At 41.6% G+C, this 15,263-nt stretch overlaps 1 protein-coding gene across 1 annotated transcript; it reads right to left on the bottom strand.

The window, feature by feature from the left end:
* Nucleotides 1-664: 664 nt before the first annotated feature.
* Nucleotides 665-15,212, bottom strand: LOC109637687 (equilibrative nucleoside transporter 2). Its single transcript, XM_020100230.2, has 13 exons — nucleotides 15,022-15,212; nucleotides 10,706-10,762; nucleotides 10,316-10,397; nucleotides 9,274-9,419; nucleotides 8,662-8,801; nucleotides 8,436-8,570; nucleotides 8,109-8,206; nucleotides 7,541-7,610; nucleotides 6,778-6,956; nucleotides 6,280-6,382; nucleotides 5,762-5,847; nucleotides 4,083-4,282; nucleotides 665-3,244 (listed from the first exon to the last, which is right to left on the bottom strand). The coding sequence occupies exons 2-13, from the start codon at nucleotides 10,735-10,737 to the stop codon at nucleotides 3,133-3,135; spliced, it is 1,383 nt and encodes a 460-aa protein (XP_019955789.2). The 5' UTR covers nucleotides 10,738-10,762; nucleotides 15,022-15,212; the 3' UTR covers nucleotides 665-3,132.
* Nucleotides 15,213-15,263: the final 51 nt, after the last annotated feature.

Raw genomic sequence — 15,263 nt, 5'->3', positions numbered from 1 at the left:
TGTGTTTGAACAGCCTGTTATATTATTTATTGTTTGAAATCTTCATTTTAAAAGGTACTAAAGATGTCAAATAAATGTGATGAAGTAGAAAATACAATCACTTTATCTGAATCAGAGTAGAAGTAGAAAGGAGCATGAAGTGGAAATACTAAAGTACAAATGCTGACATGTTGGGAAATTTACAATATTTGTGCCACGGATGTTTTACAGTGCAGCTGCCTGGTGATGAGAGTTGAGTGCATCGGAGCTCGGTGTGTTTGTTGGTCTGCGTGAGCTCATGCGTGATCCGGGTAGTGGTGTTGTGCATCTGTGCTGAGGTGTCAAAAATGTTTGTTCCCTTTGTGCTGTGAAAATTAGAAAGTACCATGAAGTGCTTCTTTTATTTGTCGAAAACAAAAAAAACAAACTAATAACAGGGGAAAACCTTAGAGAGAGCGAGGGATCACTCTCCCAACAGAGCACATCAACAAAATAATATTTACAAGTGTGGTACAGTGTCTCATGTTTAATATTCATTTCAATCTGAAGTAGCTGAGTGAAGATGTTAAGATTTCTGTTTCAAGATCCGAACTAGAACATCACTGTGTAGAGCAGAAACGCAACAGTCTCCTTAAATTCAACCCAACTGCACCAAAACTGAATGAATTGTTCCCTGACACAGCTGGTTGGAACCATTTATTTTCAGCCACATCTGTACACATACATAATGAACATGCATAGGCATAGATTCCCTTTACTGTAACTCATTCTGTCACAGTCTGTCTGGAGCACATGTGAGCTGCAATGTTGCGGCCGTGATCAGACAAAACACAACAGGATGGATTTTGTGAAATGAAAAACAGTGTCTTCAACGATGATCGAACATGATGCAAACACAATGTGAACCGTTTTATCGTTAAGGCCGAGCGTGGCAGAGCTTCGACTACGGAGCGTACACAGCCTGAGAGCGTGCCCACATCGCATCACTCTCTGCACATTCTTCAAACACCACTTGTACAAAGGACATATGAAATCACCGAAACTAAAATAATAAGTCGGACCCACATTTGTTTTGTTTTCGACAGGGAATCGTACATTAGGAGCGTCATGTCAAAATCACTGTCACATGAACTGAGATCCGAAAAGTATTTTCTTGGAGGAAATGTACAATGTACAAACATCTCCTCTAAGATGCAGTTCATATTTCAGTAACCAAGATTCAGAGAATGCGAGAATAAAGTTGTTAATTGAGAAGAAAGTCAGTTATATTACAGCTTTTTTCCTGTTATTTTGAAATGTCGGAATTGTTTTTCTCAACATGGCTCAATACTCCGTTGTACCTTGACAACTACTTGCTGTATTTGTCCATTTCATAGTGCTAAGTCACACAACAAATTAAACGTTTTTAATATCAAATAAAAATCCAATTACTCCGTCCATTTGGAGTCAGCCCTTGGTTAATTTTGAAGCAGCAGCTGAAGACAATTCTTTTCTTATTGACATATGTACTCTAACAACCACTCATTTACTGTCAGTAAAATAAAAACACGCACTTGGATAATAGTAATAAAAATAAAGGCTTATATGACACTTTTCAATCCACACAGATTGTTATAAAAAACCATTAAAGATCACTAAGTTCAATTCTAGACATGAAGATGTGCACTACAAATAAAAAATGGAAAAACTGAGATTTGTACCTGGAGCATAGCACATTGGTAGCAACTTAAAAAAACGACAACAATACTATTTGACATTCTTATGTTGCCGATATAAATATCTTTACAATATTCTACAGAGAAGAAACATTTGTTTCTTATTTTCTACGAGGACTCTAATATTCATAACTTATTAAATTGTTTGTAATGGCTTACAAATAACTACAGCTTCCCTACACTGGTACGTCAAAGACAGAAAAGTGCAGCTGCCCGGGTTCCTCAGGAGGAGCTCCAGATTTAAAAACTCACTTTCAAATAAACCTACATCTTGGTTTGGAAGTCAGGAGCTGTCAGTTCTACGTGATGTGTCTGTGTCAGCAGAAGAGTGCTGCGATCGACTGTGTTTCCAGTCAGACAGTAGTAACCTGTGATGTCCCAGCACCACTGTTTATTTCTGGTTTTTAGGTTCAAATCAAAAAGAAGAGGGGATTCTTGACCAGTAGATGGCAGCAGTGACCTAAATGCTTAAGAGGGACCGGAGTGTGGAGGAGGATAAAAACTGGCACTAACACAGGGCCCCATGAGCATGGATGGATTCTGGGGCCCCTGGGAAAAAACATGTGTAAAGCCCCCCCCCACCCCCACCCCTCCTAGATCCAAAACCCCCATACTGAAAACAACAACACACTGCAGGTTTTTCTAAATCCACATTTTGTCAAGGCCTCCTGATCCCTCGGCTCCATGAGCCTGTGTCCCTTTGGCTCTTTCAATTATCCATCCATGTCCATGAGGCAGCTCATTAACTTTCCATCGGTAAATTACGTGACATTTAAACAAACGGTTTGTTCTACATCTGCAGCATAGTGCTAGTTCATTATAAAAACAAGACAAAATTATCCTAGAAAGTTCCTTTCATCAAAAAATAGCTAATGTATTGATTCTAACACAAGGTAGATAGATCCATTGCTATAATTCACGCCGTCAGTCAAATAACAAAAACTCATATCAAAAGCCAAACAGAGTGTAAACAAAGATCAACTGTGGCCACAAGAACGAAGACGATGCGTAAATCTCGCAGTACATGGAAATGAATTTCAATGTGTATCGCTAAGGATTCCCTTTATCTACACGTGATCAGCGATGTTCAATGCCCTGAACCAATCAAGAAGCCAATCTAAACATAAATACTGTAAACCAAAAAAATGCAGAAACACAATAAAAACAACCGTACGAGAAATGAACACAGAGGAAATCTTTTCTTCAGGTAACATGCAACATTTCCCTTATCCCTACATCTGAGGGGAACAGTGTCATTCATGACCAAAAACACTTCATGAATTGAGTGTGTGGTTTTTTTTCTACAGCGTCCTCGGTTTTCACGATCTGACTGATGGAAAAAAAACACCTTTCTTCAACTTTTCTACTGTGTGTGTGTGTGTGTGTCTGTGTGTGTGTGTGTCTGTGTGTGTGTGTGTGTGTGTGTGTGTGTGAGAGTCTACACCAGCGCTCTCAGGGGGAAGGACAGCGCTGCTCCTAAAGACAGACCCAGGGCCAGAAAGAAGGTCATCAGGGCTCCTGCAGTCTCTGCGTCCTTCAGCTCCACTAACCTGGTTAGTGAGTGAGAGAGAGAGAGAGAGAGAGAGATGTAACTTTCACTTAATGACCAATCTTGACCAATTAATAAGTCGCATGATCATGTTCAGAAGACTGCTGAGTCGACACAGTGAGCATCGAGCCAGTTTGTTTTGTCACAGTGATGTGATATTGCCATGGCGATCTAGGGGTGATTTGACACCAACACACATTGTTGGTGCGTTCAAGGACTCAGAGACTTGGCTGCTGCAGCATGGTAACTATCATGGTTTATAATCCTTAAAGGTTTTAATGAAATCAGGTAGGAGTGACTTAGTAATTCTGTTATGACCTCTGCACAGTAGTTTTCATAGTTAGCGGCAGCGTCCACCATTAACACAGGATAGGGGGTGAGGGAAGATGTATTAAAGATGAATCATCGCTACTCTTTATAAACAGGCAACTGGTTTTCTTTCTGTGGATGATCAGTGTCAATACATGGTCTGTTTTAAATGAGTTCATCCTGAACCAGTAATATGGTTTAAAACTTGTGTTTTATCACTTTCCACAGCTTCATGGCTTGACTGAGTCAAAAGTTTTAAGTCACATTCTAACTACTTAACTTTTTTCTTTCACTTTAAGACAGTTCAGTAGCTTTTATCTTAGAGCATAACACAATGAGTTCAAACAGTCCACACCCCAAAGTAACACAAAAAACAGTGTGTTATGAACGTGGACCTACAGACAGGTCATACTCAAAGCTGTCAAATGTCCAGAACTGCAGTAGCAGGTGGGATGTTGTTTCCATTACGGAGAGACATCTACACCATTTATTATTTTTACTTTATTCAGCATCAAAGGGTGTGTACTCACTGTGGTGCGTAGGACATGGAGAGGCAGACGAAGTAGCCACTGGACAAAGAGAAGAGAGCCATGATGACAACGAAAACACCGTCATGGGCAAAGTAGACAGGAAGGAAGGAGCGAGTCTGGACGTTGCAGAGCATCAGCAGAGGGATGAACACCACCCTGGAGACGACCAGCGCCGGGAACAGAGGAGACTCTTTACGAGGCTGTAGAGGAGACGACAGGGAAGATGAGTTTATATGAGAGAGAATGAGAAGATGACATTTGGTAAGGTGAGAGCATTAAGAAGATTCATATTTCCAAATATCTCCTGCAGAGCACCTCAGTCTGTAGCTCAAAGTGTCTGCACGGGAACAAACATTCCTGTATGCAATAAAAAAAGATAATGCTGTGATTTCGTATCCTGCAGGAGGATGGACAGAAACCAGACAGAAAAAAAAAAAAGATCACACAGAAATCAGTGGTAGTTTGGATGTGGGCTGTTGTTGTCGAATGGGAGAGACGTGACCTTCTGACACAACAACATAAAAACAACAAAAACGTGCTGCCACTTTGTGACAACGACAAGAGAGAGCGAGAGAGAGAGATCCCGTCAAGCGTCCAGCCACAGTTTAATATGTTGTATTATTGTTCCACTGGAGGACGGCTGAGGTCATTTCCAGTCAAGGACAAAGAGGCAGTGCGTCACGTTCCCTCCATAACTCACTGCTGCAGTTTCTAATCACTGCTCTCACCTGAATGGTCTGTAAACACAGAACTGGATACAATAGAGGTCGACCGCTGTATGAAATGTAACACAATAGGAAATGTATCAGCCATCAGAGATCTGCTGTTTAAATCAAGGTCGTCTTCCCTTTAATATCTCTGGAGGAAGTAATACCCAACTATAAAACTAAAACACATGTCGAAATGTTTAAAAATAAAATAATAACTTGATTTATATAGCTCCTTTAAAAACAGGGTTCATAGTTTACAGTGCTCTGACAGACAAAGCAGAAAGAGGGGCAATCGCACAAAGTCAGTCACACTAATAAAAACAAGACGGTGTCACAAAAAAAAAAAAAAAAATAATCGGAACACAAAAGGAAGAACACAACATTGCGTTAAAGGAAATATATACCAATAAAAAGGTTAAAAGTGTTAAAAACATAAAGATAAAAAGACATTATTACCGGTAAGTCTGTAAAAAGTGGTTTTTGAAGTACGAGCTGTGCAGAATGGCCATTTTCAAGTTGTTATATTATTATATAGTTGACAGGAATTCATGTTCTTACTCAGGCTTTAACATCTATAGTAATGTTGTAGCTGGTTGAGGTGGCGCTAATGCTATTATTATTGATATTATTGTAATTTCATGTCGAACGAAGCAGCAATTTAACAAGGTGCCCATTATAAGTTTGCATATGTCTGAATATTAAATATTAGATTAAAAACATGTCTGTCTTCAAAACATTATCCAACCTTGTCTTTCATAAATAATGTATCTTTACACAAAAGATGTCTGTGCTGGACATGTTTAGTTTAGTTGGTTAGATTTGACAAAGAATCAAAATAAAGCTAGAAAATCGAAAATAATATAATAAGTTGTTGGGACAATAAGATGCTACAAAGAGTCGTCTGATTATTATACGATTGAAATAAGTGATGTAATTGATTGAATCTCTCCCAAACACACAGATACTCACCCAGCGTACGATGGTGGTGATGGTGCGGCCGAGCCAGTCGTTGATGTTGAACATTAAGAAGCAGCACACTGACAGAAAGAAGCGCTCTGGTGAAAGACAGAACAAAGGAGGATTTGAGATCAGGCCACATTTTTAAGAGTGTAAAGATCTTCCAAGTGATCTCTGCTTTAAACTTTGTTACTGTACATCTCTCCGTTTATGTTAGACACTGTCCTTTGCAATGAATGTTGTAGATATGATTATTATGTTGATGTGCTCTGTTGCACTTCTATCTGTTGGGCGAGAGGGATCCCTCACTTGAGTCTCTTTCTGAGGTCTGGGCATTTCTTTCTCTCGTTAAACAGGATTTGTTGTAGTTTTTCCATTGTTAAGCCTATAAGCCAAATTTTAATTTGTGGATATGGACAATCCATTTAAAAACTGATTGATTGATTGGTCTTCTGTGTGTATAGACATCATGTATGTGCATGTTGTTTGCAGCAGGAATCTACCGGAGTTGAACAAAGGCTCAGTCATACCCCATTTTCCTGGGAATGATGTTCTGACATCTGCGGTGACAGCAGGGAAGACAGACAGAGTGACTGTGAACACAAAGGTCACACAGAACGCCATCACCCAGATCTGAAAAGTAAAGAGGAGAGAAACCGCTTATACACACACAACAGGGCTAAATGTGCATTTATGTGCTCCTCGGAAGGTCCCGTTTCCCTGAGTTGTGAAGTCACTGTTCTGACTTTGGCTTGTTCACGTGCTTTCGAAAATCGGAAGGTGGGAAAAACAACGGACGCTGTAAACGAATCATGTTATATTCATGTGTTCAGAGCCTTTTAACAGCAACTTGAATCCTCTTTCATTGATTGACATAATAAAGAAGATCAACGAAGATCAAGTCAATTTTCCTAGTCAGGAAGTCATTTCACGGATTATTCCCACAACATGTGAACACATAAATAGTTACTACACTGAAATACCTGACACACAGAACCTTTGCTTGTCGTAGTGTCATTGAGATTTACCTTTTTGAACACCTCTATGACGGAGGCTTTGGCTTGTGTCTTCTCCGCCTGCTCCAGCGACAGGAAGGCCTGCTTAGTCTCTTCCGGGCTGGCGTCCACCGAGGTCTCGGTTTGACCGCTGCTGCTCACCGAGCCATTAGCATGCCCGTTCAGCTTGCTGTTCTCTGCTGTGCTGCTCTCTGCAGTTGAATATGTACATACGTCTTAATGCTGTCTCAAAATTAAAGTACAAAACCGTACGTAATGAGGGAGTATTTCTTTTCTGCAAATTTTGAGACTAAATAAGTCCATTGTTCTTTTTCCATACAAAACTTTACTGTTCATTGTCAGCTTGGGGGAAAATATGGCTTCTGGTTGGGATGCGAGTCAGCGCCTGTCTTTGGGTTTTTGAGCATTCATAGATTATGCGGAGTGTGTGTGTGGGACTGTGTGTCAGTGTAACAGGCTCTGTCTTTGTTCGAGCGCTGCTGCGACTCTAATTGGATAAACCGAGGGTCAATAGACTTAATAACATAATGTTCCACTGAATTGATTTGATTCAAGCGGACTGAAGGAAAGAACTGTGAACTGGAAAAGAAAACACACGCTCGCTCACTGTCAAACCAATGTTTGATCATCTTAATCCTATAAATATTAAAGAACTCACACTTTAATATTAAGTCAGTGGGTGAAATGATTGTCACTTGGAGACAGAATGAATAATTCAAAGAGTCGGCACAGGGAGTTTGTTTAAGAGTGTGCAGGGTGAGTTCGGTCATCTCACCTTTCAGCAGCTCGTCTGCGGTGCCTGCCTCATACCTGCTGCTTTTCTTCAGATAATGCTGGGCAAACTCCTGCATGGAAACGACAGACAACACAAGTTAAACCTTTGAGCTGGAAAATACACAAACAAAGAAGATTACATGGGTACAAACATGACCCATCCTGTTGAAACACAGCACAGGTTCAGAGGGATTTGTGAAAAGCAAGAGCAACATTTTAATGCTGACTAACTCGGATAAAATTGAACGAGGTGATTCCCATTGAAATTAAATTCACTTTGTCCTGCCATCATTTTGCTTCTGTTTCCCTTCCAGGAATTGAATCATCCCAAAACATTAAATCTACTCAGATTTAAACAGCTTTTTAAAGTTTTTTTCCCCAGTATCCAACTATCTAGAGCAAACTATCTTAAAAAGCCTGGTTATGTATTTAATAATTGAGTTTCATTTCCAACAGTTGCTTCAGTGCGACAGTGTTACAGCGTTAACAAAGAGTGGATTTAAAATAGTTTATGTGAGGTTGAATGGATTGTGGTTGATGTAGCCATGCAGAGCTGAGAGCTGACTGACCAGGCGAGGTAGAAGCAGGTAGCTTAAGAGTGTAACCACTGTTCCCACACATGGTGTAATGAAGTAACCCAACGCTGCTGACTCAGAGTCTGCATCACCTGAGTGACAAAGCACAAAGACAAGAGTTAACCACAAGCTGTGGGAGGAAGAAGCATACAAGATAAGATACAACTGCTCGAAGGCATCCGGCACGAGCAGAGTCCTCTGAGTGTCTTTGAGTTGTGGGTGCCGTTGTGTTTTGACTAGCTCTACATGCATTTTGAATGTCCTCTGTTCCTAGGCAACTGGGGATTAGACACCCTGTGCTATTTTGTGTGGGTGGCTCACTGGCTATGGCGAGCAGCATGGCGACGGCGGCGAAGGTCCCTGCGAGGCCCTGGCCGCTCATGAAGATGGTGCTGTACTTCTGAGGCAGCAGACCCACCAGGCCGAACAGACTGCCCTGCAGCACGGCACCGAACGCTAGGGAGAACAAGTGTTGTGCCAGTCAACATTTTTTCAACTGTGCGCCACTCTCGACAGCTATTTCAGGCTTCCGCTCGCACTGACTTACAGTTGATGAACCAGACAGTAGCCATGGTTACTGAGAAGAAGCGCTCGGCTTCCATCGGCACTTTGACCAGCACTGCTGTGAGGATGAAGAGCAGCAGGATAAAAACGAGGCTACCTGCGATACGCACCGCCTCCGATATCCTGAAACAAAAACAGTTGACATTAGTGATTTAACCGAAAGCGTGTTGACTTCTAAATCTAACTGGAGGGAAAATACACCTGAGTCAGTGTTTAATTCCACAGAATTCATTAAATCTATGGTGGTAGCAGTGGTTTCTGAGTGACAGGTTCACAGACTGGAGTAAAAGAGAAGTCCTCGCGTGAGAGAGGGAACTGCATTTTATGCCACAACTATAAGATCAAACGGTGGAAGCACAAATTAGAAAATTAGAGACGAGATTATTAGCAGAAAACACTGAGTAATATATTTGTAAAAGACACTTAGTAAAAGCTAACACCTTACATTTAGTGTTTACAAGCAAGGTGCGTTATTCCAACTGAATATCTTTCTGTTCCTCGATAAACAAGAGTCTTACATTCTTATAAACAGTTTCTGAACACTGCCCAGGCCCAAAGAGGACACATGATCTCTACTTGGAACCCAGTCACTGACCTGTGGTAGAGGACGGAGTTGAGCAGGGTGAACAGCAGCAGGGGGAGCTGGGAGAGGAGGGTCATCCAGTTGTTGAAGTAGTACTCTTTGCGGATCACCGCTGTGCCGTTGCTCCATTCTGTTGTGTTTAGGCGACCTTGGAAATACTACAAACCCAGTAGGACAGATATTAGATCGTCGCTGCCAAATTCTCCTTCAACTTCACATAAGGAGACATGAAATTGGGACTAAATACTATATAACCAACGATGGAAGATAACTGATTTTAATATAAACAGGCAGTCAAATATTTCAGTATACGCAAGAGGTAAGGCAGATAATAAATGAGTGCAAGGAGTGAGCACAAAGTGGCAAAGGGTAATAATAATAATAATACAACACTAATAGTTACAGTTTTCCTAAAATCCAGGTGGCTGATTAGAGCACGGATCCAGATACATGTGGTTCTGGCAACAGTGAAATAATCGTCCTCATTTCCTTTGCTGCGTGAGACCTGCAGTGTTCTTACATCTTCTATCAGCAGCTGAAAATATCCCTGACTGTTAAGTGTCAAAGCTTTCAGCAGGAAACAGAGTGCTGTTTCGGCGCTGTACACGTAGCTGACATCTATGTAAAGAGAGGCTTTGCTCCATCCCGTGAACATGTGTGTGTGTGTGCGCGTGCCTTCAGCCACATGACAGGCTAGTGGATTTATGGGTCCCCTGCAGGTCAAAACAACACCCTTCACCCAGAATGCATAACACGAAAGTCCACAAATCACTTAATACCATCTCTGACAAATCCAATCCTTTATGTTCACTTACATCACATGATGTAGTTTTTTAGAAATCTTCCTGAAATACAGATATTACCGCTTATTGTGCATTAGACCATTGTCACAATTCAGGTTTAAGTGAAAAGTCTTAAAAGTCACTATAGAGGAAAGGTATTTTTTGAATTGAGTCTCAAACATTTCATGCATCATGTGTCAGAAGTAGATCAATCGATAGAAAGATACTTTATTCATCCTGAAGGACATTAAGGAGAAGTATAATGTTTTTACCAATGAAGCAGTCATGAAGAAGTTCCATGGTAACAGTGTTCCCAGGCCCAAAATGAAGAAACTGATTCCCACCAAGCAGCCCCTGTGAATAAGAAGTGTTATTCGAAGAAAGGTGTACAGCACCCAACTGCCCTGTGAGACAAATTGTGATTTGTGAATATGATTGAACTGGACACTGCATTACAGTTTCATTGTTAAAGAACAGGCAGCCACTATAAAGAAAGGCTCCAGCTGCTATATATTAACAAGTAGGGCTAAAAACTTGTAACAAAAACATCATGAGGCCATAGCTGTATGTGCTCTACTGAGTGCAATTCTAGTTTAATGTCTAGTTTTCAAAGACCAAGTGCAAAATGATGAGTTTCTTGTTTGAATCTAGTTTTAACTCACCGATCCTGAGGAGCGTCTGTTCGTTCCTTCATCCTGATGTAGGAGGTTCTGGTGAAACTGCGAGGGCAACAGCAGAGAGGAAAGGTCAGCCACATTTCTGAGGATAACTGATCACACACGTTTGCTCTCAAGACAATCCTCTGCAGGTTTCACGAGTGAGATGCAGGAATGTGTTTTCGTTCCGACAGGAGGCTGTGAGGGGTGGTCCAGTGAAGTACACTGGTGTGGTATGAGTCTGGACATAAGAGCTTTGCATCGTTTCACATTGACTTTTCCTGTGTTACATCACATGAGCCTGTGAGACTTAGAATAAAGTAACTTGCAGTCTGACAGTCTGGTCCAAACAAAGTAGGTGTGAATGCACCCTGAGGCATTTGGAATAGCGCAAGTGTATATGTCCAATCCAACGGCCTGACCGATTTCTAACTGGCACTGAAGAAAGCTCCCGGAGGCCACGGAACAAAACCTGTTTTAATGTGTGCTCTAGTCAAGAACATGAGAATCCACTCCCTGGATTGAAAAGGAAGCCCTCACACTGAGTGTGCAGAATGGCTGCTCGGCTTGTTTTGACTTGCTGGAGGATCAGACTGGAAACACAAGTATACCTTGGGAGTCTGGACTACTTCCTGAATACAGCTCAAAACATCTATCTACATACGTTGTGCAGCTCTGAAATAGTATGTGGCTCGCGCACATAGTTTTTCAGCTGACTGCACTTTTCTACTACTACATAATAGTAGAATACTTAGAATACTTTCTATTCCTTTGTCTGTTCAGTCATGTTGACACTTCCTTCTTCCTCCAAACACAAACAGGTGTAACCAGACATGAATGACCTCTGGTTTCCAAAGATCACAGGTATGTTACAAGCAAGGCTAGAAATAAAGGCCTGTTTATTTCCTGGTGAGATGGTCGGCTACACAATCTCCACCTGCATCTCAGTGAGACAATGGGACACTCCTTGGTTGGTTTTCAAAGCTTGAAGAAAATCAACTCAATCAGTCAAGTTCACTGCAGTCTAACTTGAAAGCCTGTTTAATGCAGCAGAGCAGAACTAATCACAATGTTCTGGTTAATCATGGACAAGACCTACAATATGTTGTGTTTATTTTACCAACATATCGTGGAAGGATCATCAGCATCAGCAGGAGGTAAAATAAAAATAATTAACATCCCAACTGATCACTAACAAAAACCAATCAAACAACCAGCAGGGGTTTGGTTTTGAGACACACTCCTGTTGACATAGAAAACATATCCTGAGTAAACTTAAGGTCAAGGCTGAAAACAGAAGTTCTGTGCAGCCCCCCCCATGTCAACAGGAATGTCAGCTGATGTAATCTCACTAAGCCTGATATAAGCCCCTGAAATATGTTTATAACTAAGTGTCCATTCTTGCTATTCAACCACTTGTCAGTGTTATGTAGCAATTTAAGTAGGAGTTAGTTTTGAAATGAATATGTTAAGCAACAGCACATCTTGTGTGTATGAGTCTATCTTATGACTAAAATATTAGTAGACTGAAGTCACAGGACCAGATGATTTAAAAGATCCCATACTTAAAGGTAGAACATGTAACTTCAGCCACTAGGGGTCTCTCGATCCGAAAAATAACAAAGAACACAGTTTGATCACGTCGGAGGCAGCGTGGAATCATGGGAGTTGTTGTATTCACTACATTTGCAAATGAAAAAAAATGACCTGATGCGATTAGTAAAACTGATGACGAAATTCAAGATAAAAAATCCCTCTGCCTTGAAAACTATTTTTGATTTCGAATACTGTTGGAAACATTCTGGTAAAGTCAAGTCAACAAAATATATCACAAAGGTTTTTTGACATTTTAATGAAGAAGTGTTACTTTTTATATTTATCACATTGGCACATTTTATTTTCTGCTTGATTGTGAAAATTCTAAAAGCTTGGGTGTCTAATGGAAATGAAAAGTGGCACGAAGGAAATCTTGAAAATTGAATCTTGAAGAGCATTAAGGTTTCAAATCTTTAAGATAAGATGAAGATTTGTTTGGATTCATTTGTTTAATCAATTTCCAACCTCAATTACCTAATACGAGTACTATTACAGCTAATGAAAGCGAGAACATTCTATTAGTGAAGCCAGTGAAGCTCAAATAACCTGGGGACAGACAAAACACATTTTAGCATTCTAGACCTTCTCCTCCACCTTATTTATGTCCTGGGTCAATCCACCCCTCCCTCGCTGGTAACAACATGTACCAGACAGACAAGAGAAGGGGCACCTCCCACATCACTGAGGAAAACATGAAAAACTGGAGAAAAATGTGCCAGACCTGCAGGAAACCTCGAGGTGGCTCACAAATCAGTCTTAAGATGTCAGTCCCTGAGACTGCAGCGGCTCCTCACAAACACAAATATCACCGCGCAGACAATAACTCCTGGATTATAATGACTTTTTGTCAGTATATTCAGAAAGTGTGAGAAACCCACTGATGTGCAGACACAGGCTTTTCAGCTTGAGACATAGATGTGGGGGTGTGTGGAGGGAAAACAGCTGCGTTAACACAAAAGTTATTTGCTCTGGTCCCGGGCACTAAAGCACTATTTGTGTTTGCCTTTCTAATCACTTAGGAGAAAAACCTTCCTTTGTCCCTTGACGTCTTACTATATAATGTCGATCTAGCAAATATTATTTATGTGTTTCTTTCCACACGTGTATTTACAGTATTTGTCTATCAAGTTAAACTCGTACAGTCGTGTCACAACAAGTACTCATGAGGTTAAAACCTCACTGTCCCTCTACTGACTACCTCTGTCCCAGCTGTCTTCAATGTTTGTTTTCGCCGGATGACCCCTCTCCGCTCTTTTGCCTCCAAATAATGATGAGAAATGATGATCCAGGGTGAAGAAAAACGTTGCGGTGAATTCTGATGAGGGTCCCACTGTTCAGACTTCTGTACCATTTCAAAAAACTGATTTAAAAAAAATGAGATGTGACGTAAGCCACAGAAAACTTTCCACCTCCGCCAAGAAGGTTTTGTTTTCATCTGGGTATGCTTCGTTAGTGGGCAGGGTAATGCAAAAAGTTCTGTGCAGATTACGATGAAACTTAGTGGGAGGATGTGGTACGGGTCAGGGGAAAACCCATAGAATTTCAGTGCAGATCTGAATCTGGGGCAGATCCCAGAATAGTTTTTCAGTTTCTTTAACTGTGAGACAGAGCGTTTTGTGACAAAGTTTAGAAATGTAACTCAGGTACCTCCCACTTCTATTAGTCATCTTTTAGGTGTGTCTACATGGTTCGTGGTTCGACATGACAGGAAAAGGCACACTCCTGCTCACGAGGTGCAGCAACTCAAAGTAAAAGAAACCAAGCCATGAGGTTGGAGGAGTTACCTGCAGAGCTCAGAGAGAGGGTTGTGTGGAGCATGCTCCAGGTTCCGAATCAAATTCTAACTGTATAGCCCATATTGACAAATCACACTTTTGCCTCATCAGGCATAAAGGACACCACCCTCGGTCTCGTATGTTTACCAGACATGATCAGGAGAAACATGAGGCACCTGAGTGCTCACAGCAAAATCTTGGATTCTCCTTTCGAACAAACGTACAAAGAAATCTGAAAATCTGTTTTCATTTCGTGATTCAATGAGCAAAAAGGAAGGAAACCAGCGCTGCTTGTTCCAGTGTTTTCACACTGATTGATTTGGCACACTTGAAATCCAGACCTGATCGTGATAATCTCATCATTTTTATATTAGAGAATGAGGTTTCGAAATCAAAACACCAAGTAAAAGCGGTTTCATGGTGGCAGAAAACCCAGAAAAATAACAATATTAATGGCACATCCATGAGATCACGTGGAATTGAACCTCAAACTAAAACTGACTCAGTTGTTCTGCTCCCTGTTGCTTCTGACTTCCCTGTCCTTTCTCCTGACTCACTAGATTCCCAGTTTTTACAGGGATCGTGTGTTCACACAGCACCAGCGTCCATGTAGCCTCATAGTAGGTGTGCTACTATATGAATACGGAGCATTCACCGTGTAGCACACTGCAGTTCAACAACAAGACTAACACACCGCCACCATAACTGAAATATAAACCGGAATAAAACCACGTCCAGCTTGTTTCATCCGCACAGGAGCTGGTGTCTGACTGAATGCAAACAGTTAGCTTGAAAGAACCCTGCTAATGGAGTTATTGTAACAACACTGAGGCGTTTCCAGCCTCACACGAGTGAGGAAGAGGAAACCTGACCCCCCTCCTCAGCGTGTCAAACGTCCCCCTCGACTGGGACACCGAGCTACCGTGATGTGGAGCGGCGGAGCGGGCTCACCTCGGGTGAAACGCTGGCCCCTCGTTGTCACTGTGTCTTCATCGTGTGTCCACCGTTGAACCCGGTCTCGCCCGCTCCGACACAATGGTTCCTCTGGGGGTTCGTTCTCAGCTGCACGTGGCGGGAATCTGTAGAATGGCTACTAGCGCGAGCTGCGTGTGTTTAATCAGAGCGTGTCGTCACACCGCCCCCCCCAAGCTCTAAACACTTCCGGTGACACGTTTCTTCACCAGCGAACCTTC

The sequence above is a fragment of the Paralichthys olivaceus genome, chromosome 22 (assembly GCF_024713975.1).
Source record: "Paralichthys olivaceus isolate ysfri-2021 chromosome 22, ASM2471397v2, whole genome shotgun sequence".
Classification (NCBI taxonomy): domain Eukaryota; kingdom Metazoa; phylum Chordata; class Actinopteri; order Pleuronectiformes; family Paralichthyidae; genus Paralichthys; species Paralichthys olivaceus.
This window is presented reverse-complemented; position numbering and strand designations above follow the sequence as displayed.

Excerpts from the sequence above, each read along its gene's own strand:
- LOC109637687 (XM_020100230.2), bottom strand. The coding sequence starts at position 10,737 with ATGAAGGAACGAACAGACGCTCCTCAGGATCG. Across the intron at positions 8,802-9,273 it reads AACTCCGTCCTCTACCACAG|GATATCGGAGGCGGTGCGTA; the intron begins GTCAGTGACTGG and ends TTTTTGTTTCAG. Across the intron at positions 6,383-6,777 it reads TCATAGAGGTGTTCAAAAAG|ATCTGGGTGATGGCGTTCTG; the intron begins GTAAATCTCAAT and ends TTTACTTTTCAG.